This window comes from Ambystoma mexicanum, chromosome 3p (genome assembly GCF_040938575.1).
Source record: "Ambystoma mexicanum isolate Mex_15411 chromosome 3p, UKY_AmexF1_1, whole genome shotgun sequence".
Taxonomy (NCBI): Eukaryota; Metazoa; Chordata; class Amphibia; order Caudata; family Ambystomatidae; genus Ambystoma; species Ambystoma mexicanum.
This window is the reverse complement of record NC_090925.1, coordinates 1,166,989,461-1,167,017,426: the sequence shown is the minus strand read 5'-3', so window position 1 is coordinate 1,167,017,426 and position 27,966 is coordinate 1,166,989,461. Positions and strand designations below refer to the sequence as shown.

The 27,966-nt window shown below is 49.1% G+C and overlaps 1 protein-coding gene across 1 annotated transcript in view; it reads right to left on the bottom strand.

Annotated features, from left to right (window-relative positions):
- The window catches only part of SEC24A (SEC24 homolog A, COPII coat complex component), a 1,330,430-nt gene that overhangs the window by 39,678 nt on the left and 1,262,786 nt on the right, over positions 1–27,966 (bottom strand). The window contains exon 21 of the mRNA XM_069652570.1: positions 20,585–20,677. Coding sequence (XP_069508671.1) covers positions 20,585–20,677 — 93 coding nt within the window. The remainder of the gene's footprint in view (positions 1–20,584; positions 20,678–27,966) is intronic.

Below are 27,966 nucleotides of genomic sequence, written 5' to 3'. Positions count from 1 at the left end.
TTTTACCTTCATTGATTCACGTTAAATGCCAATGCCGGCAAGGTCTGAGACATAAGATACACAATGCGGCGCAGAACAGTGTTTTAAATTGTCCCGTGATGTAAAGGGGGTCCGAGGGAGCTGGCCGGAAAATTCTCAATGCGCGGGTTAGCAGCCTGCGTTCATTTTGGAGTAACTAGAGAGGGTCGGATTTGCCTCTGTACTGATTGAAGTATGGGAATTAATTGGGTAGCAGACTTTTTTTTATCTCCCAGTATGTTCTCAACAAAGTCCTTGTCTACCTATGTTTTAGGAGGAGGTCATTGTACTGTATTTGATTGTCGACTGGTGAGTCTGCCACCGGGCCAATTCGGGACAGTATATTGAATAGACACGGACACAAATTGAGCGCAGTGGGGGGCCCGGGTATGAAGCCCGATTGGTCAGGGAAGATCATGTGAGGCATACAAGCAAGACTCTTAATATCCGAGTTTGTTAGGGGAAGGTACGAGCCGCAGTGTTCAGATGGTTTTATCAGGCTTTAGTGGCACTTTGATGACCACTTCTCATGGTGCTGGGGAGCATGTGGGACTCGAGAGATTCTGCCCATATCTTATGGAGGTAAGGCACCAGGGAAGACCTGAAGGGTTTATAAAATTCGGCATTGAGGCCATCCTGGCCCGGTGCCTTCCCAGTAGGTGGAGAATCAATCGCCTAAGAAATTTCCTCCGGAGAAATGGGAAGATCCAGTTGAGCACTGCCCTCCGATGATAACTGTTAGCAGAAGACTCTCCCGGAATCCGTCGATGCCGGCATCAAGGCAGGTGTGTCTATTTGTGTATAGCCCTGAATGGAAAGCTAGAATACCTTACTGACCTAAGCCACCATATGGCTTAAGGTACTAGCTTTGTTCCTAAAGAGCGGGATGCAGTAGCCACCATCTGGCGACGGCACGCCAAACAGCCTGCCCGGACGCTCACCCTCACCATATCTCCTCGCCGCCATTGGAGTGTGCAAAAACTTCAGCTCCTTCAAGGCATTTTCTCTGAATTTGTCTAATGCCTCCTTGACATGCAAGAGCGTTGCGGAGTCAGGCAGGGGCAGAGATTTGCCTCACTATCCCCAATGTCATGTCTAATAGTTTTGAGGACCCCAAACTCGGTGGCCATCACAATACCACAAATGCAAGCCTTGAAGGCCTTCCACAGGATACCCACAGAGGCAAATGACTCCACATTTGTCTCAAAGTAGAGTTGTGCGTGCGTTTAAGCGTTGGTTTCGAAAGCGGCAACTGCCAGTGCCTGAGATTTAAATTAATACAGGATTTAGGAAGTTTGTGTAAGTGAAGAGTAACCAAAACCGGAGAGTGACCAGAGTATGTTCTGGGTAATATGCTTGCACCAGTAACCCAACCTAAAACATCAGAGACAATCCAGGGGTCTATGCGAGAAAAGAAATTGTGTGCAGAGGATAAGAACACGTAGGTGCTGTCCCATCCACCATGCACAGATCATCCATTCTATCCCATATTGTTTTTGCAGCCTTAGTGAGTGTCCCATGTGCCCGTCCCGATCTATCCAGGTTCACATCTAAGATGATATTGAAGGATCCTCCCCACAATATGTGTATGAGAGAGAAGAGGGCCAGCATATCAGTAAGTTCAGTATAGAAAGTGGGCTCAACCACATTAGGAACATATACATTTAGCAATAACACTTCCCTCCCCGCTAACACCCCATGAACCAAAGCATAGTGCTTGAGGGTGTAGGCAGCCTTTTTTATGCTGGAATGGCAGGGAATTGTGAAGTAGAATTATCAACCCTCTGGATTGCGTGGAGTACATGGTGTAATACCGGTTTTTGCCCCGATTCCTAGAACGCCCCTCATACCCAGCAGCTAACGCATGATTCTCTTACAAAAATAAACTGACTGGCGGTGTACACATGGTCATTTCGGTCACTTTTTACAAATTGCTACAAATAGTACAATATTTATGATAAATGGGATAAGTGTTAGATTTAGGTTACTTTGTGTAGAGACGATACATATGTAGATTTGCATGCGCGCAGAAACATAATGAACATGGTCAACCGGAGGGCTCCTCCCACTTAGGTGAAGTAGGCGATCATTATGTGGACATGGAATTTAGATGCATGAATGGCGGTCAGGAGAGGAGATCATAATAGGTATAAAATGCACACAATGGTATGTATCCACAAGTATTTTTTTCGAATTTAGTAAAAGATATGAAATCAAGAAGGTGTGGTTGCTCTGTGTATCATGGGTTTTCATATGGTGGATTAATTAGAAGGGGGTTTTCGCAATCGTGGCAAAGGGTTGCAAAGGCCAGTCAGCAGTCAGGGAACAGGTGTTGTAAGTTAGTCAACAGGGTGGCTGCAGTCAGTTTGCATGTGGCTCAAGTGCTGGAGGGCGAAGGGAAGATATGATCTCTAGTAAACAAACAGGAGAGCTTGTTGTTGTAATTTGAGAAACTTGCGGGTTTGTTTTGACAAGGTGGCCTCTCCCAGGGCACTTGCAGAGTTCAGTAGTAATACATTTCAGCAGAGCGATTGTGTTGTCAAAGTAGCGGGAACTCGTAAATAGGAAAGGTCAATAGTCAAAAATTATTATAATATTTTTTTTCAAAGAAATCTTTTTTTTTTTTTTTTTTTATATAATCGGACACCGGACAGATTTGGCCAATGTGATAAGCAAACACAAATAGGTCACAAGGGAATCTACGCGTCTCTCTCGTCTTCATGTGCTTAGGTATTTTTAGGGCAGGTCTGTGTGCGTCATTAATAGGAATTCTGTTGTTGGGTAACTAAGAGGCAAGGCTGCCACCAAATATGGAGATGTTTTTGGGAAGGGTGTGTTGGAAATGTAAACCTTGTAATTATACATTTTTAGGGGATTGTGTTATAATGTCTGTGTCCAATGAATGGTGTGGGTTTTAGATTTCTCTGTACAGGGCAACCAATCATGTTCGGGGGATGCCTTTGTAACAGTATCTGGGGGAGTGTATTAACTGTTGCAAACTGCATATATGTGTGTTCTTTGTGTGGTTCAGAGAGACTAGGGTTAGTGTGACTGTTCGATGTCATCTAAGCCCCCTCACAGCCGTCTGTACAATAAGACATGCCTTACTTACCGTAACAGCATTTCTGATCATATTATCTTCTTAAGATTCACATGCTGTGCATATAGTCCGACATCCAGTGGTAACCTCGGAGTATAGTATCTTGTCGTTCGAGAATCGGAAGGTGACATCGACATGGGCATGCCTGTAACACTATCCCTAATGTGCCATGCAGTGTACCCAAAATCCCTCACGCGTCCAGGTCCCTCCGATTGTATTTTTTCTGCAACTTGGAACCTTATGACTATCGTGAGTGAGTATATAAAGAGAGAAGAAGTAATAAGCTGTCTATGTTCCTTCCATCAGAGCGGGGAAGGAAGGGTGGGCGCATGTGAATCTAAGCAGATCCAATCATCAGAAATGCTATTACGGTAAGTAATGCATGTCATCTGATGCTTGTGAATCTGCTTAGAATCACATGCTGTGCATAGACTAGCGAGGAGTACCCGGAGTTGGTGGTGGGATGTGAGAAGGAACATTAGTGAAAAGATGTCTTAGTATTGCTTGTCCCACCTGAGAATCAGACCTAGAGTGGGTGTCTAGGCAATAGTGCTTTGTAAAGGTGTGTACAGAACTCCAGGTTGCCGCTTTGCAAATGGACTCAAGAGGAACATTTGCAATGAATGCTATGGAAGCCCCTGTGCCCCGAGTAGTGTGCTCTAGGCTAGAAGGGCAGATCTCTCTTGGCCAGAGTGTGATGCGATTGACAATCCACCTTGAGATGGCTGATTTAGAGACAGGGTCCCCTTCTCTACCAGCCGCCACTGAATGTCCTCCACAAAATCCTGTTCCTGAATGGCCTCTTGGGTGGCGATCTGAAAATGATTGGCTGCCTTCCTTACGATGGAATTGAAAGCCATCTGATCTGGTGAAGCTTGGCGGGCCGTAGTAGAAGGAGGGGAATCCAAACATAGGACATCTGTGTCCTGATCGTGAGTAGGGAGTGCCCATGGCTCCGTCTCAACCTGATGAGTGTCCTCCCAGTTTTCTGTGGCATCCGCCTGGTCATCCGTAGTTTAGTCCTGTAGGAAGGTAGTACCCCCTTCCTCATCGTAAATGTCTTGATATGTGTCCATGTGGATTTCATCTTCAGGGTGGAAGGAAGTGAAATGTTCTGGAGAAGGTTCTAAATTTCCAGAAAAACCTCAAGTTGATACAGAAGTGGGGTCCTCCTGAGGTCTCTTGGGGGTAGGGTGCTCTGAAAGAGAGACAAACCTTTCCAAACGGTCCATGCACCCTTCAAATTTCTACCTGGCCCATTTTGACGAACCAGAAGTGTCAGTGGGTGGAAAATCTTCATTTCCCTCCCTATGGCACTGAAATTCGTTACTGATAGTGCTAGACAAAGGCTCATGACCGTCTGCGTAGTCCTCCTGAACATCGGGTGCTGTGGCGCATCTTTCGACGTGTCCGCGGCATGCTCTTTGCGCTTAGTCGACTCTCTAGGCATCAGCCCCACTGCCGAAATAATCCTCTCAATGCTTTCGGCGATGTCCAGCGAAGTGGGGCGTGCCGTACGACTAGGAGGCCTATCGGTAGATTTTTCGCCTACCGATCGACTAGGAGGTTTAGCGGTAGATTTTTCACCTACCGAGAGACTAGGAGGCCTAGTGGTAGATTTTTCTCCTACCGGGGCCTTAGAGAGCGTCTGAGCGTCAGCTAAGCACGCTTCACCGGCCAAATGTGTTTTTGAGGAAGCGCCCTTAATTTTTGAAGGCCCAGTTGCAAGACGCTGCTGCGGATGCGGGGAAGGCCGTTGATCTTAAAGATCAGAGGATTCCGTCGAAATTTCGGTGGTCCTGTTGGCGCTTTCGCCCGTTTAGGCAGAACCATTGAAACCGGGGTTGGGGCTGTGTGTTTAGTGTGGCTTTTTTGTACGCCCCTGTCGCCGGGTGTTTTCCCATTACCGTGTCTCGAGTCGGGACTAGTGGGGTCGGGATGGGCGTGGCAAACCTAGGGGTGTCCGTCGTAAGGTCGATGGCATCCGATACGAATGCTTGGTCATCACTCGTGCCCCTGTCACTTTCAGCGGGTGCGGCGGTGGGGAAAGAAGATCCAGCCCGCGACATGTGGTAGGTGGCCCACCGCTTAACGCAGCGCTCCTTAAGAGTTTTAGGTTGAAGGAGTCTACAGGCCATGCACCGCGCTTCGCCATGGTCAAGGGGCAGACAGTTATTGCACTTATCATGCTCGTCCTTCCTCGGGTATCTGACTCTGCAAGAGGGGCAAAACCTAATGGTGTCCTTTCCATAGCGAAAGTTAATGAAGGTGATGACCAGACCTAGAGAGAAAAGAGGGGGAAAAGAGGAGAGACTAGCGGAAGATATGACCACCCCGACCCCACTCTCCCTACTGTGTAGGCCGGCCAGAGTGCCCGGCCACGTGGAGGGCACTGCCGTCGGATCTTAGGCGTCGAAGTCCACCGTCGTCGAAAGTTCCTGCAGTCTTTGTCGTAGTATCTGGATACCGTAGAAGTGACTATAGAGGGAATAAACGACAAAGTCAGTAAACAAGGATTAACAATGTCTCTTATGAAGAGCTCCGCATTAGGGCGACCAGTTATCTGGGCGGAAAAAAACAATCTGAGGGACCTCGGGGCGTGAGGGATTTTGGGTACACTACACTTCACGATATGGATAGTGTTACAGACACGCTTATGCCGACGTCCCCTTTCGGTCCCCGAAAGACGAGATGCAATACTCTGCGGTTACTACTGGATGACGGACCATATGCACAGCATGTGATTCTAAGCAGATTAACAAGCATCAGAAACTCTGATACTCCAACCCCTTTCCCTTCCAACACGAACACTGTCTTTCCACACGAAAGACAACAGACTAATAAAACTGTTTTCCTGACAGTTCCCGCCACAGCGATCAGGCATTCTCAGGCACAGGAACAGAACTTTGTGTTTGTTAGTCATATTTGTAAACCTATCAGGCCCTCGGAATCAGGAGACAGAGCCACAGAAGGACCCGATAATGAAAGAATGTTCTAGAGAGTTGAGCCCAGAAGAGGGGGATGCAGGGGTGAAAGTCATCACCCAAAACACACTGAAAAGGAATACTTCATATGTTGAAAACGAAGGGTCAGTGCCCAGAAGAGGGGATCCAGGGGTGAGTCCATCACCCAAAGAATACCTGAAAAAGAACTTTGTGTTGGTTTTTTATTTTACTGACCCTCGAAGGCAAGAGACTTTGGTGAAGGTAAAAGAGACTTGGCCATTGAGGCTCCTGTTAAGCTGAAGTAGAACTGTTGCCTCATGTTGGAAGAGCTCGAGACTGTGCTACGCTCCAAGATCCCACCTTACCCCGTGCTTAAAACGTGAGGAAGGGAGACCCAAGCTATCGCATTCTGACATCTTATTTATGAACACTTCTCTCTTTTCTTGAAAACCATTCCACACCCTTTTTGTATTAGCTGTAAGGTTTGGCAATAGTTTCTTAGTATAGGCCCCTTTTATTTGACATGACGCCACTAGGACTGCCATATTTTCATTTGATGGTCGATGCTTGCTCCTATCTTAGATTTAGGTCTAGATTAGGCGTTTGCCATCATGAGTTCCTTACAAAAGGAACAAGGAATTATGGAAACTAAAGAAAGCAATTATCGGTAATGAAGGTAAAGCACTGTGAACTGAATACATTGAGAGAAAAACAGGTATTGGCAAGAACCATAAGGAAAATGATAGGTTACTCACCGTAGCGCCTAACTAGCTAGTCCTGTACTGCTAGTCCATAGTCCCCTTTCCTCCATACTGTATAGGGTTGTCCCACCAGAAAAATCATCTTCCCCTTTAACTTTAGATGCACGTGGCCCTGGGAGCAAACGCTCACCTGACTCCGCCCACCAGCACCACTCATCAGTCCCCCTTTGACGCGTCAACAATATTTACATTGCCTAATGACACCAGTTTCATTAGGGGGGAGGACGGTGGGACGTATGGAGGAAAGGGGACTATGGACTAGGATTGCGTTAGTCACTACGGTGAGTAATTTATAATTACTCCTACGTCCCATCTCCTTTCCTCCATACTGTATGGGAGATTACAACTGAATGTAGCCCCTTAACACTCCCTGATCAAATGCTGTGTCCGATCTGGAGCCGGAATTCGAGTACTGCTTGCAGAAGGCTGAGGGAGTAGCCCATGTTGCCGCCTTGCTGATAACCGGCCAAGGAACGTGCTTTTGGAAAGCAACTGCTATCGCTTTAGCTTCAACGGCATGGGCATGCATATTTTCTGGGAGAGGCTTGTGTTGCCCATCATACGCCTGCTTGATTGCCGTAACCATCCACCTTGCTATGGAGGCCATAGAGGCCCGACAGCCAGGTTTCGACTCCCCGAATGTGACAAAGAGGGCCTATGATTTGAGGAAGCTCTTGGTCCTATCCAGATAGTATCTTAGCGCATGCCTGACATACAGACAGTGCTATACCCTCTGAGTGTCATCCTTCGCCTCCGCAAAGAAAGTTGGTAACACTATCTCCTCATTTAGGTGAAAGGAGGAGACAACCTTAGTAAGAATGAGGGGTGAGTTCTAAGCACCACCTTGTCCTTATGAAATGTAGTATATGGCTCTAAAGTCACCAGTGCCTGGATTTCACTGATCCGGCGTGCTGAGTCAAGTCCCACCAGGAGGGCCGTCTTAATGGTGACTAGCCTGATGTCCGCGGACGCCATAGGCTCTAATGGTTTATGTGCCAGGGGGGCCCAAGACCACATTGAGGTCCCACACCGAGTGTGGTTTCTTGATCGGTGGATAGACCTGGTCAGGTCTGCAAAGTATCTTAACCACCAGATTAAAGGAGGAGAATGCCCTCCTCCTCAGAGTTCCTGTTGGCTCCAATGGGCGCCAGTTAGGTGCGGCATGTGTCTACCTGCACCCCCGAGTGTGGGAGGTGCGCAGAAGGATAGCACATCGTCCAACATGCAGGCCAACGGATGAACCTTCTCTGATTCCACCCAGTGGCAAAACCTTGTCCACTTGCCTTTGTACTGGCTCCTAGAATCCTGTGTAATGTCTAGGTTAGCCTGCGACAGATGCCTCAGTGTGACTTGTTCAGGAACCACGCTGCAAGGGTTAACTTCTGCGGGGCGGGGTGGATGACCGTGCCTCCTTGCTGAGAGAGTAGAGCTGCTGGGACCAGCAGAAGGTGCACGGAGGCCTGATCTGACAGGCTGAGTAGATCCGAGAACCAGGGCCTTGCTGGCCACCACAGAGCTATCAGGATGATACATAGGTGCCTGGACTCCCTGATCTTGCAGATTATCCGGTGGACCAGCGGAGTGATAGGGAAGGCATACGTGTTTATTTTGTTCCACTAGATCTGCATCGCGTTGCCCAGCGAGCCCCTGCCCTGTCAGGACGCGAACTGGGGGCACCTCCTCTTGGGCCAGGTTAAATGTTAAAGGTATTTTTACTGCGCACCGTCACCAATCGGAATTGGTCCCCAGGCCAGATCTGCAAACAAGAAGGCAGGGTGGGTTAGCAGGGTGAAGAGGGAGTAGGATAGTGAGATGTGGTGTCTTGTTGGCAGCTTTAGTTCGGTTTTCACCGTACGCTGAGCTTTGGTGCGAGTATCAGGTCGATGTCAGTCCTCATGTGCTGTTGGTGCGGCTTATGTGTTGTTGCAGTGTGGTTACATATGTGCGGTTTGCTGTGTGTGAGTTGGTTGCAATAGGTTTCAAACACAGTAGGCTAGGACGGAGGCTATACCTAGATTTGAGAATCCTGTATAATGGGAGAGAGGTCTAGGTTTCACAATACAGAAGGTTTCAAATATAACATACAAAGAAGGAGGCTACAACTAGATGTGAGTCCTGTATAGTGGGCGAGAGGCCTCGGTTTCAAACACAGTAGGCTAGGACGGAGGCTAAACCTTCATTTGAGAGTCCCGTATATAGTGGGAGAAAAACAGTAGGCTAGGACGGAGGCTACACCTAGATTAGAGAATGATGTATAGCGGAAGAGAGGCTTAGGTTTCACAGTGCAGTAGGTTTCAGAATATAATACAGTGGGTTTAGTAATATAACAGACACAGATGGTTTGTTATACCTATATTTATTTTTTTAAACTTTTTTATTATTCAGCGTGGCAGCAAAACACAAGCGAACAGCGTCAGGCATTACAATATGAATACAGTATACATAATGTAGGTGCACAGCAGAGGTTACTTCACATAATAACACAATCAATGGGTACAATCACAGCATGGAGAGGGCAACAGAAGACTGTGATAGGGGTGAGGACCCGAGCAGGTGGGGGGGAAGTAGGCGGGGGGGGAGGTATCCGGTGTCGCGATTAGATCGGACATGTAAGAGCGGAACCTGAGCCAGACATTCCTAGGCCTGGAGTGGGCGGGTTGCATATGGGACCAGGCTTCCTCAGAGTCCGAGGCCCACGTGACCGCTCTCAGCCATTGGGCGTGTGTGGGAGGTGAGGGGCGAAGCCAGCAGAGCTGGATGGAGCGTACCGCGAGTAGCAGGCAGAGGCCGGCTAATTTTTTGGAATCACGGGAGAGGCCTGGGAGGTCATGAAAGAGGCATACCACCGGGGAAGGAACAATGGGATGGTCGAGCACAGCAGACACTGTCGAGCAAACTGCCTCCCAAAACTGTGAGAGGCGAGGGCAGGACCAAATCATGTGAATGTAGTCGGCATCGTCGAGGCAGTATCTAGGGCAGCTGGAAGGGTGATCCCTGGACATGCAATGTAGTCTGATCGGGGTGTAGTGAAACCTATGTAGTACTTTGAACTGAATGAGTTTAAGCCGGGAGATGAAGGACACTCTATGTGTGCGCTCGCATAGATGTGCCCAGCGCTTATCCGACATTTCAACACCAAGGTCTACCCCCCACACACGCTTCAGTTTGGCGAAGTCTGGGACAGATCTGGATTGTAACATCGTGTATAACCTGGAGATTTTACCCCTTGTGGGCCCAGGGGAGGTGAGCTACTCAATAGCAGGGTCTTCCGGTGGCAACGCGGGGAACGTTTGATAATTACGCTCGAGGGTCCTGCGGAGGGATGCATATTGAAGCCATACACTCTGGCCACTCCTCAGGGGCAACGGGAGATCAGGCCATTCAACAAATATACCCTGGTCAAACACATCACGCAACAACTCGTAGCCTGCGTCCGCCCAGCGACGAACCGTGCCTGGCGGGACCCGTGGGACCCCCGGGAGGATATTCCAGAGAGGGAGGTTGCCGTGGAAGGCGTAAGTAGTTTTGACTAGCCTCCACATCTTCGCTAATGCGATGGACGTGCAGGCGACCGGGCTCTGTGAGTCCAGTGCCAAGGGAGCGGGTTGTATCACCAAGGAGCGGATGTCACGGTCACAGACCGCAAGCTTCTCGAGACGGACATGCGGGGGAGGGTCCATTGTATTAAATCAGTGAGAATTATATTGGATTTGGGATACCAGCCAGTATTTGAGGAAGTCATGGGCACCGAAGCCCCCGTTAGACATGGGAGTAGACAGGGTATCAATTTTTAGGCGGACCGCACCCGAGTGCCAGAGAAAGGAATTCACAGTACGGGTCAAGTCACGGAAGAAGCCCCCCCCCCTCCCCCCTGGCCACAAGGGTATGTTAGTGAACATGTAAAGCAACTGGGGCAACACCACCATCTTCAACAGCCCTATCCTGCCTGCCAGGGAGATCGGGAGCTTGTCCCAGACCCGGACCTTAGCCGTCAGGTGTGTGAGGTACTTCTGATAGTTTTCCTGGAAGGTCAGCGCCTGCTGGCGCGTTACCACTATTCCCAAGTAGGTAAATGTGGATTGAGCCCATGTGAAGCCAAAGGTGTCAGGAGGAGGGAGAGTGCATTCCGTGAGAGGGAAAAGAGTGGATTTCGAGCAATTCACTTTAAGGCCAGAGATTCGACCAAACTGAATGATGTCCTCCAGTATTGGGGGTAAGTTGATGGAGGGAGAACGCACAAACAACAATGCGTCATCCGCATATAGGGACACTATGTCCGACTGGCCCGCAGTGCGGAGGCCTCTACGAGCGTGGAGTTGGCGGAGCATATCAGCGAAGGGCTCTATTGCTATAGCGAAGATCAATGGAGAGAAGGGGCACCCCTGTCTCGTCCCCCTGGCGATCTCAGAGGGGGGGGAGCATTGGTCGTCTGTGCGGACCCTGGCCACAGGGTAAGAGTAAAGCAATCTGACCCAGGAGAGAAAGGAGGGGCCGAATTTGCAACTCTCGAGAACCCGCCATAGGTATCTCCAAGAAACCGAGTCAAACGCCTTTTGCATGTCGAGGGTGACAGCCACTGCATGCGTCTCGAGACTGATTCTGTTGATTATATTAAATAGGCGCCTCAGGGAGGTGGAGCGACCCGGGATGAAACCCGCCTGATCTGGATGGATGATAGATGGCAGGAAGGGAGATAACCGGAGCGCCAGAGCCTTGGCGTATACTTTGACATCACAATTTATAAGTGAGAGCGGCCGGTATGAACCGCATTGCGAGGGGGATTTACCTGATTTAAGTAGTACTGTGATTGTGGCCTCCCGGAGTGAAGGGGGGAATACACCAGACTCCACAGACTCTTCCCAAAGAGCCAGCAAGTGAGGGAGTAGCTGCGACTTAAAATGCTTTTAAAATAGACCGGGATACCGTCCGAGCCGGGGGCTCGCCCCGAGGATAAGGAGTCAATAGCGTCTGACAGCTCCTCCAGTGTGAGAGGGGAATCGAGGGAGGCCGCGGCCTCCGGGGACAGGGCTGAGAGAGGAAGGGCATCGAGAAAGGAGTCGATCTCCGCACTGATATCTCATCTGAGTTAGAGTATAGGGTTTCGTAGAATGTGAAAAATTCCCTGTTGATGTCTTGCGAAGAGACAGCCATGGAGCCGTCAGGCCTCTCGATTCAGAGTATGTGTGGGGACCCCGTCTCGTGACGGATCAGTCGTGCCAGAAATCGACCGGGGCGTTCCCCCTCCCCGTATCTCCTCGATATGCCAGGACTATCCAAAAACCTTTGTTCGCGATCTGCGAGGGATCGGAACGTGTCCAATTCCATCCCTATGTCAGCCAGGTTGCCCGGGGTGGAGTGAAGTGAGCATGTAGCTTCCAGGGTAGAGAGTCTGGATTCACTAGCGGCAAGATCTCTCCGGATTGATTTAAGGACCCTATTCTCTTTGGACAACGCAATCCCTCTAATATAAACCTTAAATGACTCCCATAAAGTGGCCTGGGACGTTACCGAGCCCGTATTAGTCTCGAAGAATTCTTCAATCGACCGCTCAAGCTCGGAACAGAACTCCGGGTCCAGTAAGGAGAGGGGTTTCAGCCTCCAGTTGCGTGTCCGGCCGGGATCAGGACCCCAACCGATGGTCACAGTAACTGGAGAGTGGTCAGACAGGGTTCTGGGAAGGATCATTAGCTCTATAACGCTCTTAACCAATTCGTTGGAGATCACCCATCTGTCAATACGGGAATAGGAATCGTGGACTGAGGAGTAAAAAGAGTACACACGGGAGTCCGGGTAGAAGAACCTCCATGCGTCTACCATGGCGAGACTGGGCAGGGATGATAGTGCAGCGTAGGCTGCCCTGGAAAGTTGACGGGGCCTGGATCCAGATCTGTCGAGGGCTACATCGAAAATCGTGTTGAAGTCGCCCCCCCCAAAGGATGGGGACAAGGGGGAAGCCATCAAGGAGGGACGTGACCTGTACATAAAAATCAGGGTCATCTAGGTTAGAGCCGTAAATGTTCAGCAGGACTACCTCCCTGTGTTGGAGCGTAGCATGAAGCAACACATATCTGCCTTGAGGGTCTATTTGTGAGGAAATAAGAGTAAACTTGAGGCTCTTGTGGATGAGGGTTATGACCCCGCGGCTTTGGGAAGAGAAATCGGTAAAGAATCTATGGGGACCCCAGGTTTTGGCAAAACGCATACAACACTGTTCCGCGCGAGCATGTGTCTCTTGTAGAAACAGAATCTTGGACCCATGACGCTCGGCCTGCAACTGGAGCGGTCTCATCTTTTTATAATTGCCCAACCCACGTACGTTCCAGCTCATGAAGGGCAGGTCACTCTCGGTCACAGATGCAGTGCTGGTTGAAAAAGAAAAAATGTCAATACCCAGCGGGCCAATTTCACAGCCCTGCAGCACCCAGTCCTGAGTACCACCTCGCGGTTCGCCTTCGCTGCCAACGCCAACTTTTTAACAACATAACCCCTGACATGCCCACCCCCACCCCCCCCCAAACAGAGGGATGACAATCCCAACCCCCCTCAACCAAAACCAAACCAGAGGCATCAGCGCCTGGGGGCCTGAAGGCCGGACTGGCCGCCGCAGTCCGGGCTGCGGCAGATCCAAATAAGACAAAAGGTGCCCACAGTAGACATTTGCAAATAACTTGAACAGGGTTCTGGCACATGTTGATGTGGCACATATTTGTAAAATGAACAAAACAAGCAGATTCCGGAATAGAGGATCAAAGTGACCCCGATGCAGGAAGGCGGCCTTGCCTTGCCTCTCCTCGTCGGGACAGAAGGATAACTGCAAAACCGTGATCAGAGGAGAGGGGTCAACCAGGGAAATGTTCGTCGATAAACCTGGAGGCCTCCTCCGGGATCGTGAAGAAAAACACCTGGTTGGCGTGTTCTATGTGGAGTTTGGCAGGATAGAGCATAGCGTATTTGACCAAGTGGTCCCGCAGCCTGCGTTTCACAGCCTGGAAAAAGTCTTGCGTTCACGTTGGACGGCTGTTGAGAAGTCCGGATAAAGATGAATCCTTGAGCCGTCCCTTTTAGTCTAGCGGCCCTGAGGAGGGCATCTCGGTCACGGAAGTTCAGCACCCGGGCTATGATGGGCCGAGGTGGAGCACCAGGCCTGGGCTTAGCCGTCAGGGCTCGGTGTGCCCGCTCAATGTCGTAGTGCGGGGAGAGCTTGGGAGAATCCAGGAGCGAGACCAATGTATGCTCAACAAAGTCCTCCATTGGTTCATGAACTTCATTCTCGGGAACCCCGATAATGCAGAGGTTGTTACGCCTCGATCGAGATTCCAAGTCCTCGTTCTTCTTCTCTATCTCGAGGACTCGGTTGGAGAGAGCGGTGACCTCGGAGCGCAAGGTACCCAGTGCATCCTCTGCGGAACCGACCCGTGTCTCGACCTCCGACACATGGCTGTCAGTCCGCTCGATGTGGGCTTTAATAGAGGATTTAGTGCCGTTCATGTCATCCAGTTTTGAGTGGAGTGCAGTGAAGCCCTCGCGGATGAAGTCCATCATAGTTTGGGATTCCAGTGCTGTGACGGGTGGTGATGCAACAGGGGCCTGCTCATTGGTCCCCTCTGATGATCTCGTCGCAGCCTTAGTAAACATGTTGATGGAGCTCCGTTTCCTCACCCCTCCCTTGGTCATCCTGACGATGTTGGAGGGCGAGTGGGGGTGAGGGGGGGGAACCCCAGCAGCCCTGGGAGAGAGGAAGGGGGGAGCTCGGACCCTGTACCACGTGAGGGAGAGTGCGAAGTATGGTATGAAACAGGGAGTAATGCAGAGGGAGCCGTGGCTGTGAATCTGTATAGATGCGATATTGCGGCTACCAGTGCAGGTCGCGGGGTCTCAGCCAGCCCAGGGAGGCGTGGGGAGCAACGCAGGGAGACCTCAGGGGTAGGAGACCCCAGGGATGGGGGCGATGACGCCCAACGGACACTGTGAGAGCAGGAATCCAAATATGAGTGGCCGAGTGCGATGAATGGAGAGGGGCGCCTCCCAGCGCAATGCTCCGCAGGGTAGACAGGCCGCAGCCACGAGCACAGCGATGAAGGATAGGGCAGGCAGCCGGTAAACAAAAGGTCCTGGGTGAAGTAGGGGCACCAAGATCACCGTGGCCCCCTCAGAACATAGGAGACCCCCAAGGATGAAGAGACACGCGGCCCGTGATGTCCAAGGCTCCCCCAATGGAGCAAGGGGATGAAGGAGAGTCCGCGAGGCGGGTGGGCGCCCAGACAGATGTAGGCCGGGGAAGCGCCAGGCCCGGGGCGACACCAACTGCTAATGGGCCCAGAGGCCGGGGGCCGCCGGCGGGTAATCCGCGAGGCACTGCAGGGAGGGGGGTGAGGCAATGTCGCCGCCCAGGGACGTCCGCGGGGCCTCCCCGTCCCACGTACCTGGTGGCCGCAAGGATCCGGCAGCACCGCGTGTGTCCCCCCCCTGGGCGCTGACGTCTCGCTGTCGGCAGGGGGGGAGCAAGGGGGGGAGAGAGCTCCCGCCGAGACGGCACCACGGCAAGGCCCAGCAGTCGAAGAGAGGGGCCCGGGCAGCCCCGATGCAGGGCAGACGTCCCTCCAAGTGTGCCCCGGGCTGCCTAGCACCAGCGGTCGCCCGAGCCGGCGGTGCGCGGCCTCAAGACGCGCCCGGGCCGCCTCCAGATCTTACCACCAGCCAGGGAAGAGGCGGACCGCCACTGTGCCGGCGCACATCCACCGGGGCAAGAACACGCTGCAGGCCCCCAGGCAAGTCTGTCCACTCCGCCGGGACCCGGTTTTGGTGCGCGGGAGCGCTGCAGGCAGGTGGGGGATGGTCACGGCGGCGCCCAGGGATAGCGCTCCACAGCTCCGTTTTTTGTCGTGATTCGATCTGCAGGGTCCCTGGGGTAGCGGCTCCAAAAGCGTGTAAGCTGGGATCGGCTGCCAGGTGGTGAAGGTGCCAAATTAGGATCTTGCGATCTGCCAGCCACGGAGCTCGAGCTTCAGGCGGCCATCTTGTTCGGCGCTCAACAGCGCCCCCTGTTATACCTATATTTGAGAGTACATTTATAGAGGGAGATTGCGAATATTGATTATTTCCTAAGAGAATGATGAAGGTTAACATTCAACGTTCTATATTAATGATCACAGTTCGTTCCAATGTGGCACCCTCTAGATGTGGCTCCAGGCAAAACTAACAGTTCCCAAAAGTGTGATGCAGACTAGTGTTCACAGTACTGTCCCAGTGTAGCTCGTATAGTAATTCTGCAGTCTTCACCCTTTGTGGAGCTGGATAGTGATAGAAGCTAACTATGTTCTGAGGTGAGGTAGAGTGGCAGGGCTTTCTGGGGTAGAGTAATTGCTCTACTCCCCACCCATGCCACACTTATCTTGGTAGTTGCTGCTGGTTGACGGCTGGCCACTGGCTTCCCCCGCTGACACCTGCAGACACTATCTGGAATCGCCCTTTGCCTTGGAGACCTCAGCCACAGAGGCTGCCCTGGTTGGATTGCCAATTAGGGCAACAAGCACAAATCAGGTTGCTCGGGGAGGTCCAGGAGGAGGGGCAGAGGAGGAATGAGGAAGCGCGAAGGAAGAGGGACTGGACGTGTAAGGCGCACTGTTCGTGGAGATGTAAAGCCACAAACATGAACGTTTCTCATGGCTCAGAGGGTCGGGGGCCTTAGATTCTCACCTTGGTTTTCCTGGAGTCTGGATCTACCTGAGGGCTGACCCCCACCTGCTAAAGATCCCCTGAAGGACCTGTTTGTCCAACTGCCACTCGTAGCTGTCTGCACCTAGCCTGCTGAGCCTTTCCGCCTCCAGGTTGCAGTCCCCCGGGAGGCGTATTGCTGCCAGATGCATGTCGTTTAGCAGAGCCCATTCCCGAATGTTCACTGCCAGAGTGCAGAGGGGAGGAGACCTGGTGCAGCCCTGCTTGTTGATCTAGTACATGCTGATGGAGCTGTCCGTCTGAATGAGGATCGCTCTGCCGCTATCGGGAAGAAGGCTTTGAGAGCGAGCCAGATGGCCATCAACTTGAGCCAGTTGATGTGGGCCGACTGCTCCTGATGGGACCATACTCTATCCGTAGGTTGTTGTCTGTGCGCCACCAAACTAGGTCCTGGTGGAGATGTGGGATGCTGACCAGCTCCACCTGGGAACCCTTCTCCTGACTCCAGGAGGCTGCAAAGTGCAATTGCAATCACCTCATTTTGAGCCTGGTATGCAGCACTGTTAGGAGACATAATGCCATGATGCCCAAGAGGTGTTGGTACCACCATGCCAAGGTCACTGCTCTGCTGAGAAAATGCCCTGTGGCCCTCTTGATGGCTGCGATCTTGTCCACTGAGGGGAAATTCCTCTCATAGCTTGTATTCTAGCTAAGGCCCAGGAAGGTAAGACTCTGCGTGGGCTCCAACTGTGACTTCTTGAGATTGATGGAAAATCCCAGCTCGTGCAGTGTGTTCATAAGGGCGGAGGCGATGTGCTGGACTGCCTCCGGAGAACTTGCCCTGACGAGCCAGTCATCTACAAGACTGATCAACGTGGTGGCTGCCCTGCTCAGGGCCACCCCATCTACCCATACCTAAAGACCCTGGGGCCTAATTGAGGCCAAAGGGCAGAACCTTGCATTGGAAATGAAAACCCATGATCCTGAACCTTAGAAAGGACCGATGGGGTTGCCAGATTGGGACATGTGGGTAGACATCCTTCAGATCCAGGGAGCACATCCAGTCTCCTGCACACAATGTCCCTGCTATAAGCTCGGGTAACCATCTTTAACTTTTGAAGAGGAAGGGAAAGGTTCAAGGTGGAAAGGTCCAACACAACTCTCAGGCCAGCCTGGTTCTTGTGTATGGAGACCCCCGCTGAGAGGCTGGGACTTCCTCCACAACTTGACTCTCTATGAGCGAGCACATTTCTGCCAACACAGTTGCTGTACCAATCTGTGGGAGGGGAGGAGAAGGAGGGAATCGGGAGCCGGAAGCCCGTGGATACTACCGAGAGGATCCATGGGTCCGTGAACCTTGTCCGCCAGCATTGAGCGTGAAAGGCAAGCCTGCCCCCCACCAGAGGCTCGTGGATCCGGATGGTTGTGTCATGCAGGAGGGCGACTGGAAAAAGTGCTTGTGAGCCACTTTGTGTTGCTTTCCCTGTGCTGGCTCGGGGATCTGTCCGGTTGTCTGGACCGTCTCTCCTGGAAGCCCCTGAAGCCTCTGACGGATCGACCCTAATCTGAGCGCTGGTGCGCCTGGCTGTATGCCTTGTTGGTGGACTTCATGAGGATCGATAAGGATTTGGCAGTCTGTAAACTGTTGTTCTTATCAAGTTCCTCCTCCGTAGTGGAATGGAACAGGTCGCCACCCTCAAAAGGAAGGTCCAGTATACGTTCCTGGACATCAGGGTTGAACTACGTCACCCATAGACAGGCAGACCTTCTCATGTCGGTAGCTATACATATGGCACACCCTAAGGTGTGAATGTGAGCCACCGTGGACTCCATTATATCCGGCGCTACAATTTTGGATTTGCCCAGCCCCGCCTTGAACCACGCCTGCCTCTGCACAGGGAGTTCAGGAAGGAAATCAGCGATCTCTCGTCAGAGCCTCTGGTTGACAGCAGCCAGCATGGTGTCAGCGTTGGACTGACGAAGAGAAGCATTGGAATTGGGTTTCTTTCCATATACTTCCAGGATCCTCTTACCCAGGAGTGCAGAGGCTGATGTAGCCGAGGACGATTGTGGCTTGGAGTAGAGTGAAGCTGCAGCGATAACCGAGGAGTGTGGCTGGGGGTGTGCCTACAGCAAGAGGGGGTACCCCTCCATTTACTTAAACTTGGCGTCGAGGTGCCTGTTGGTAGGCTGTGTAGAATGAGGTTTGAGTCATCCTTTTCTGGCTAGCTCCACCATGCCCTTTTGCATTGGAATCCCAGTTCTAGCCATAGGGCGTAGAGTGAGGCCCTCTGCCAAGACCCCTGCCTCTGGTTGGTCCACCTCAGGCTGTGGGAGCCCCAAGTACTCTGCCAGGCCCGCAAGCCGTTTGTGAAAGGCCCTTGCTGATGAGTGTGTCAGGGTCTTCCGCCTCACCCGTGTCCACCAGTGTGTCCTGTTGGTCTGGTGCCGAGTGTTGGCGTAGGGGGCTGTGGCGTACTAACAGACACCATAGGCTTCTGCGGCAGTGGACACAGGGCTGCTTTGACTGGCAGAGGCATGGGAGCTGGTGTCAAGGGGACTGGCACAGGCAGCTGGGGCTGCATTGGACCCGGAGGCACTGGACATGGGTGCTAGCGGCAGTACCAGAGGGAGCATGTTCCTGATAACATCCTTGAGAGATGATGCCCTTCTGCAGAGACCTCATGAGAGTCAGGAATTTTTCAAAAAACCTGCCTTCACAGGCCGGCAAGAATCTTAACCTAAAAGGCCTCGCATTTCTTTGGCGTGGAGGATTGGAGGGGGGAAGGTACCTCTGGCGCTTGAACCCCTGAGGAGTTCCTGTATTAGTGACACCTTTTCCTCGAAAAAGAAGAATCGTGTTTTGAAGACCTTTGAAGACCCCTCCCCACCCTGCGGGAGAAAGAGACCTCTTGAGGTGCGTAGTATGCTTATCTTTGGGGACCAGGGACCATTCTTTGGTATAGCATTCCGCAACATGTAACCTACTGTTTTTCACTGTTCCTGTGGAGGAAGGTGAACAATTTCACCTCACGCTCAAGTGCTTTGGCATGCACAGACTGGCCGACCTGCAAAATTGTGTCTTGCTGTTCTCAGAGGCAATAAAGAATCCTGTGAGAAACAGAGAAGGACATCTGATGTGTGGAGTAGATGCAGGATTTAAAACCAGAGCACTCTGAGGTATTCGGCATGATGTCAAAAACAAGAAGCAAAGAACTTCAGGAAAGCAGTTTTCCTAAAGTGAGAAAAGTGCAAGGAAAAGATTAACTAGGGTCACAGGGTGGGGTGCCTCAATATATACTGGCCCCGACATGATATCCGGTGCAGGGCGAGTAGTGGCATCAGGCAGCGATGCGCTGTGACCCCTGGCTGCAGAAATGTTTCCGAAGAGTAGATGCACTGGGAGGAAGATATCAGAGATGAGGATCCGTGGGAGAAAAGAATACATTGGAAACTATTTTGATCACAAACCCTTCGAAGTTAGACTTCAGTTCTTTTTGGCCCTCTTCCTCAATCCCTTGTCCTAGGCCCACAAACTCTGTAAATCGCCTGGGGATTGCAATTGTCCAGGATCTTCAATTAGGGCTTCATATCAACTAGGTGGTGAAAAAGGCTTCTACAAAACATAAAATGGATTTTTTTAAATAAAACGTGGATATAAAATCAGATCTAGCCTTGGGTCTTGACATCTTCTCTTCACCAAAAAAAACAAAAGATTATGCTTATGTAGCCGGTTTATCACTTCCAGTAATGTTGATGGCTACGGTCCGCACTCCGTCTCATTCTGGTGCTTCTTGTGTGCTATGTCAAGTTTGACCAATCTAGTTTTAATTCTGATAATGTTATAAAAGAAGAGGAATCTACATGGAGAAAAGTGCATTAAAAAGGAAATTTTAGAAATAGGATTGTTCAATCTGGTACTTAACCACTGTAAAAAACAGTCATGATTTATCATCTCACTGGGGTTTTGTTTTGAATTACACTGAAATGGTTCTCCATCTATAGTTTGTCATTATTCAATCCCAGTATTTACTTCAATGTTTTTAAATAATTGTTGCAATAATAATGGGGAATGCAAATCTTACCATTGTTTGTGGTATTGATGAATAGGTTGGGAGTCCAAGAACTTGAGTGAGAAAGTTCTGTCCACAATTCTTTCCAACCCACAGAAACATAATCTGAAAGAAACATTCACATTGATAAGAATGTCATACATTGCACAATGTCTAACACATTTAAATGAGCTTTCGTCTTGAATACTTTGCCCGGTTCTTTTTGTATAAAGCAAACCGTTTGGATGTACTTGCCATTTAGAACTACTTATTTTGGAGATTATTTTTAAAACGTCGGTATACATTCTAAAAATGTAAGTTCAAACAATCTTTCTCCAAATGTTAGCACCTTTTCTGTTAATGATAATGGTTTAAGCCTTTTAATCGTTTGAGTAACATAATTTGTTTTGATTGGCTAGACTAGTTCAGGCAACAATCAGTATCATTTGGCAAACTCACATCCCCCAAAAATCATCTGGGTAAAAAAAAATGTAAAAAAAGAAAATGTCAGCTATAAAGATAAACTTAGTAGCAAATGATAAAGTGTAAAAGTGCTCATTAATGATTAAATAGCAATTTTTTATTTGGTGAAGAATCTTGAACGTTCCTTGGGGCACTGCATTTGCCGAATATGTTCAATCTGCAAGTGATTGGCAAGGAGTTTGCAAACCACTTCACTGTTTAAAAAAAGGTGCTGTTGAAATGTATTCCTGCAACTGGGAAACTCTTAGCAGCTGGAAAACAGTTTTAGATGGTGCAAAATGTTTGGTTGGCACGAATACATGCCGATATCTACAGCTACGTTTGGCCACTCTTATTTTGCAAAATCTAACTTTTGGGCAAGTACAATTTTCCTTTTTCAGAAAAGAAAGCACAAAACAGCCTCTGCAACATATGACCAGGTAAATATATTAGTAATATCAGACAGCAAAAATACCTGTCACCTAACCCTTTTGCTCTGGTCAATAAGGTTTATGGAAGCTAGCAACTAGCTTGTATTAGCATGGAAATTAGTACTTGCTAGTACTAGTACAAATTCAACGACATCTGCGCACATGATCAGATATTTTAACTTAGCTGCAGGCAGTGCTCCAGATAAGATTTTGAGGTGGGAGTATTTTACGCATGATTTTTCAAATTAGAGAGTAAATGCAATTCCAAGAGAGTAAAAATTAGTTTTCTCCTCTGCAAGAGAGTAAAACGTATCCAACACATACACCAAATGCATATGTAAAATCAGACCCGTAGATCAAAAGTGTTGTAGATCAAAGTTGTCTGGCTTGTGCCGAGCCCTTCACTCCAAATGCAAACGGCACATCCAGTCTGAGCACATAGTAACAGCACATCACGCCACTTGATAATGGCATATATCCTCATGGTAAAGGCACACCTCCTTTCAGCATTTACAGAGATGTGCTTTTAGCATTTGAAGAACAAATTTGTGTAATTTGTATGTGCAAACTCCACATCCTGTCTCTGCACATGCTAACGGCACATCTCGGCTCTGCATGCTAATTGCACTTCTGTTCCATGGCACGTGCAAATGACACATCTTTACCAAGTACGTACTATGGGGACATTTCTTCTCTGCGAGTTCTAGCGTAGCATCTCCTCTGCCCATGCTATAATGGTACATCTCTTCTCTGCCAGTCTTAACGGCAGGGCTCCCTTCTGCACAAGCTAACGTTGCATGCAAAGAAAGGGTGGAAAGCTACCGGGCAGAAGGGCAGCCTGCACTTACCAAGTGTTCCAATTATGTGACGCAGCCTTGATGGGTGTAGCGCAGAGGGAAGACCACAGTGGAGCTGCTTCTTTCTTACAAGAAATGCAATAATGAAGAATGACTATTCACACAAGTTACTTTCAGTGCTGGAAATGGCCAAAATGTACTGGGGACAAATGTACCCGATTTTCCCCCCTACCCTTTCCTTATTCAGCTTGACTCGAACATGTGCTCACCAGCCCCCACCACAATGTCCAACAGTGCTCCCCTGGCATTCTGCTCGGTTTTGCTGTAATAAATCAAGTACCATTCAAATGGGATAATAACTGTTACCACAGTGCTTAAAAGCTGAAGGAATTTGGCTAAAAACGCTATGTAAGAACACATACTCCCTTTCCACATGTTATTGGCATAGCCTCCGTACACATGCAGCAGCACATCTCCTCTCTGAACATGCTAACTGAGCATCTCATTTCTGCATGCGCCAGTGGCACATGACCTCCCTGCGTGTGCTATTGGCAAATACATTCAGTGCATGGGGTAATGGCCCATCCCTCATGATATAGCCCAACAGCAAGCGCATGTCTTACTAAAGCCAGCATAACTTTATAAATTATACGTTATAGAGCAGGTTTGCAACAGAACATGATACAGCAAGCAAAGGAATAATTGCAGATGTTTTGGCTCCCACCCCTTTATTTCAACACTTTGAGGGGAGAGGTGGGTGTGGCTGGTGGCTTGTGAGAGTAAGCCGACCTATCTGACCTCCCTCCCATGCAAGGGCACAACAAAACTTACATTTTGGGGGGGTGAGAATTAAGTCATGATGGGAGGGGCCACTTCAGAAAATAGGCAGGGCAAACTTGGAGGCTCTGCCCCCACTGTTCTACCCACCTCCCCCCATGGTCTGGTGTGGTGACCAACTATTGAATAGTATATTTTAAGTGCAATATGCAGAGAGGTGATGGAAGACTTTCTTGAAAGTAACAGCTTTAAAGATTTACTGCGTTTGTTCAAGTACATTTTTCTAAACAAACAGTAAAATTTGAACACCGCCAGTTTCGGGGAACGGCTTGCCTCACCTCTCTGCCTATCAATATGCAAGTGTGCACATCCAGGGGTGCACCTAGGCTAAAATTTAGACGGGGACTAACTTCAAATGTCAAATGTTGGGAGGGACACGAACTTCAGAGACTGTGGAGGAATGGCAACTTGTGTAGGGGTATCTAACTTCATTACTCATTGTAAGAAGACTATTCTAGTGCAGCTTCAATGTTACAATCAGTTAACTGCTCTCTCCTTTGAGTCTGAAACACCCACTTTTTGCAGAACCTGAATGTCCTAGAAAGTGTGAAAATGGCAGATGGTGTGCAATGAAAGACTCAATATCATAGCATAACAGGACATTGCAGAGTGTGGGGCAGTACTCTGGACGGCCCAAGCACCTTCAGTGGCTGGGATCAACAAGGGAGAAAATGTAATGTTGGTTCTACCACAGTACGCTATATTAGAATCTCTGGTGTACTGACTGGCTGGTGAGCCTATGTCTGCCTGTCAAATCCAGTGTTACAAGAATGGGGGAGGGTCAGTGCAGCAATAATGCAGTTCTATGCAGCAGTATCGGTGCCACTAGCAGAGGAGCACCAGGATACACCAATGTGTCCCTATACTTATTAAAACTGTCCTATTGTAAGGGTGTAAACGTAATCATGTATAAGCACTCCAATTTTTGCAATTGAAGTCAGGGTGAGATGACATTATTTGCCCAGCATCACACACTTACGCTAAACAGCGAAGCTGGGATTTTAACCTGCACTTTCAATTTGGGCACGCCCACCTTCTTCCGCATTTTACTTGGAACAAAAATGTTAGTTTTGGGTGTCAAGACCTACAATAATACTGTCCTATAGAGTTTACTTCCAAAATAAACAAATTGCATAGTAAAGCCTCATGACAACATGTAAATCTTTATAGAAGCATTTTGTGCCAAAATAATATCACTGTACCTTTATTTTCCACATACTGAATGGAAAACTATAAGATGCAAAAGGCAAAATATCCTGATTTACCCACTTTATTTTTAGCGCTTTAAAACACACAAAAAATAAGTTGTGCCATAAACTGACTTAGGTTTGGAGATTCGTCACAAACCTCCATCGTGTTATGTATGGTTAAAGAACATTCAACTAAGGACATCAAACCAGACTTTACTTTTTAGCATATCAAGCTTAGACGTTATGGGTATGAAAACATTTTAAAAGGGCGCATGCTTTATTGTGTTGCACGCTTGCTATGCTGCTGATGACAAAAGTAACACTACAGTGCCATCTAGTGGTAGAAAGTGTTTTTTTAATGAATAAAGCGTACACAGTAGAAAATGAAATCATCCGTATTGGTCATAATTACATGCGTTAAAAGGCACGTTATCTGGAGGGCTGGCTGCAGGTCTTCTGACCACCCTTAACAGGCTATTCATAGGAAGAATATAAGCAGAGCCAAGCCAATATGGAAAACACATTGTAATTTTATGATGCATGTCTAAAAGAAACTTTTTACACTGAACATCTTTAATTTTTTAGGTGTTGTATAGCCACTGAGACAAAAGGTCCTACAAATATTGGTGAGCTGCCACTGGCCAGACTGTAGGTTGTGTATGATGCAGTCTGCAACACACCAGGAATGGCAGATGGCTATATGTAAAATGTTTTTCCCATCCCCTCTTCTTCCGGAGTAGAAATGTCATAAAATGGGTATTCATCATATATACTTACCATGTATAGGTATTTCACGGTCAAGGTCAAACAAGGGTAACAAAAAAGCTACTTACCTGTGACTACTGTTTACCAACATTGCTATCTTTTATAGATACACATGCTTTGTACATTCCCTGTCACCAGGCTGATTATCCTTGGGACGTTAATAAAGCAGTTTCTATTTTAAGACAAGAAACTGCACTCACTTTAGTGCTCCATTCCTCAATTTTAGGTTGTTCGCCTTTCCACCAATAAGCAATCCTCACCTTAGCTCCACCTCTGGACACCATCTTCAGATCCTTGTAACCCACGGACAGCATCTCATATTGACCCTCAAACAGGGGTGGTGGGAGGGATGCATGAGACTATGAAAGATAACACTGGGGAACAGTAGTTACAGCTAAGTAACTTTCTTTTCCACCATTGGAGCTTTCATAGATTCACATGCATTTAAAATATAACAAAGCAGTTAGAGCACATCAAGCCGGTGCCCTTCAAGGGAGCAGGAGACAAATGAGGCTCAGTTAAACTAACCAGCTATGGAGAACCTCTTTGGCAACCACTACTACTCTTTGCCCTCAAAGCCCATAATGTGGCACCTTCTTCCGCCACAACAGGCAAGAAATGTAATTGTGGCTACCACCACCCTAGAAAAACTTTGACTCTTCTTGTAAGAGTTCTTGCAGCCCAAATCCAGATGCTGAAATCGAACTGGCTATGCCAGACTTAAGATTCCCTTGCCAATCTCACCAAGGCAAACGAGATCAAGAAGACACTTATTCTTTGGTCCAATCAGAAACGTTGTACATCCTGCAGGGGCCGAAATGGAGATTTTATGAGGAGCTAAAAAAAGCTCCTGGGTATTGATGCTCTACGAGCAGGCAGGAGCTACTTCGGTCGAACCAATAGCCAGTAAACAGCGCAACGCTAATCTAACTTTCGCATGAGATGCAAACACTACATTTCCCTCTAGGATGTATGTTCCCTTCTGCTTTAAATGTCTGTTATATGTGTCCTTTAGTTGCCTTCATTCATATTCTGAAGCATACAGAGTTAATATCACATATGTATGTTGGTATGGCACCAGTTGGCCTGGGGAGTAAATAGTGGCTCCTGGTAACGGATTGTTTCAAAATAACCAGAATCTCCTCAGCTAGAAGCAGGAGCTAAATAGCTCCCAGCAATTACGAACCCTGCCTTGTATTGTGTAGGGGCTAGAACAACATCCTGGCAGAGGAGGTAGACACAGCAAGGAAAGTAAGTAGGCCAACCAGCTGTTTGAAAGACAGACACCAGAACCTACGGGTTGCTACATACCCGCACGTTGCTTGTATCAAATCTGCCAAAAGGAGTAATTTATTGATTATAATGGCATGGGTCCCTGCATTTTCCTTGCAGAAGCGATGGTTATAGGAAACAGTTTGCCAAGCAGCAAGATCGAGATACACGAATACATATGCCTGAATGGATGGCACGTCCACTTGGAGACCACTTTTTTACTCCTGCTGAAGCAATTAACTTGAGGGACTTAGAAAATGTGTCTCTTAATTTTCCTTTTTGACTAATAAGATCATGATTCTGCACATGTAGCTTAGGTTGAAATTGTTGTAATACACCCTGATTGAGGTGTGTGTCAGATTGCCTGCTCTATGCGTAAGGAACAAGTTACTTACTTGTAACTGTTGTTCTCCAGCATGGGTCTGGCATGGATTCACATGCTCATGAATATTCCCCGTCGTCAGGCTGGGAATCCTCGGTAAGGAAAAAATTAGTATCAGTTTCGTTTCTGATCTGTCTTTCGTAGTAGTAACCAACCACTGATCTCTGCGTCATACTGACCACAGCCAATGACTGCCATCTCCCTAAGCCCCGCCTCTGGCAGCCATCTTCAGATTTGGTAGCACGTGAAGAGGCAGTATGACCAAGTGAAGAGCCGCCGAGGGGTAGGCGGGAGGGTTCGCATGTGAATCCATGACAGACCCATGCTGGAGAACAACAGTTACAGGTAAGTAACTTGTTCCTTCTCCAGCATGGGGTCTGGCATGGATTCACATGCTCATGAATAAAAGAATACATAGCAGTACACACATGCACAACCACGGGAGGTGGCAAAGGCTCAACATTAAGCATTACATCAAAACTCAACATTAAGCAATTCTTACCTCCTCACCAGGCTCACCTTAGGCGAACAGGTTGCGCAGCACTGCTTGGCCGACCCTGGACTCCTCCCTGGAATCTCGATCGACGCAGTAGAATTTCGTGAAGGTGTGCGTCGACCTCCACGTAGCAGCCCTGCAGATATCCAGCAAGGGCACACCAGATAGGAACGCCGTGGTAGCTGCGATCGCTTTGGTGGAATGGGCTCTCGGACGGCCAGGCAGCGGTCGGTTTGCCAACCGATGGCAGTACATGATACAGCCGGAGAGCCATCTGGAAATGGAAGCCTTCGAGAGAGCCTTCCCCTGATTGACAGGTCCAAAATTTACAAAAAGTTGTGACGTCTTCCGAAAACACTTTGTGCGGTCCACGTAGAACTTCAACGCTCTAGCCACATCCAGCGAGTGCAAAGTCCTTTCAGCCGGCGATGAAGGCGACGGGAAGAAAACAGGCAACACCAAGGGTTCGTTGAGGTGGAAGTCCGACGGCACCTTGGGCATGAAGGAGGGGTGCGTCCTGAGCACTACCCTTGTGTCGTGAAAAGTCAAGTACGGGGGCTTGCAGGAAAGGGCCTGGATCTCTCCCACCCGTCGTGCAGAGGTGATGGCCACAAGAAACGCTGTTTTCCACGACAAGAACTTCAACAGAGCCGAGTGCAGAGGCTCGAACGGAAATCCCATGAGCTTAGTCAGCACCACGTTGAGCTCCCACGCCGGGGCCTTCACCGGCAGGAACGATCTGAACAGTCCCTTCATGAATTCTTTCACCAGACGATGAGACCA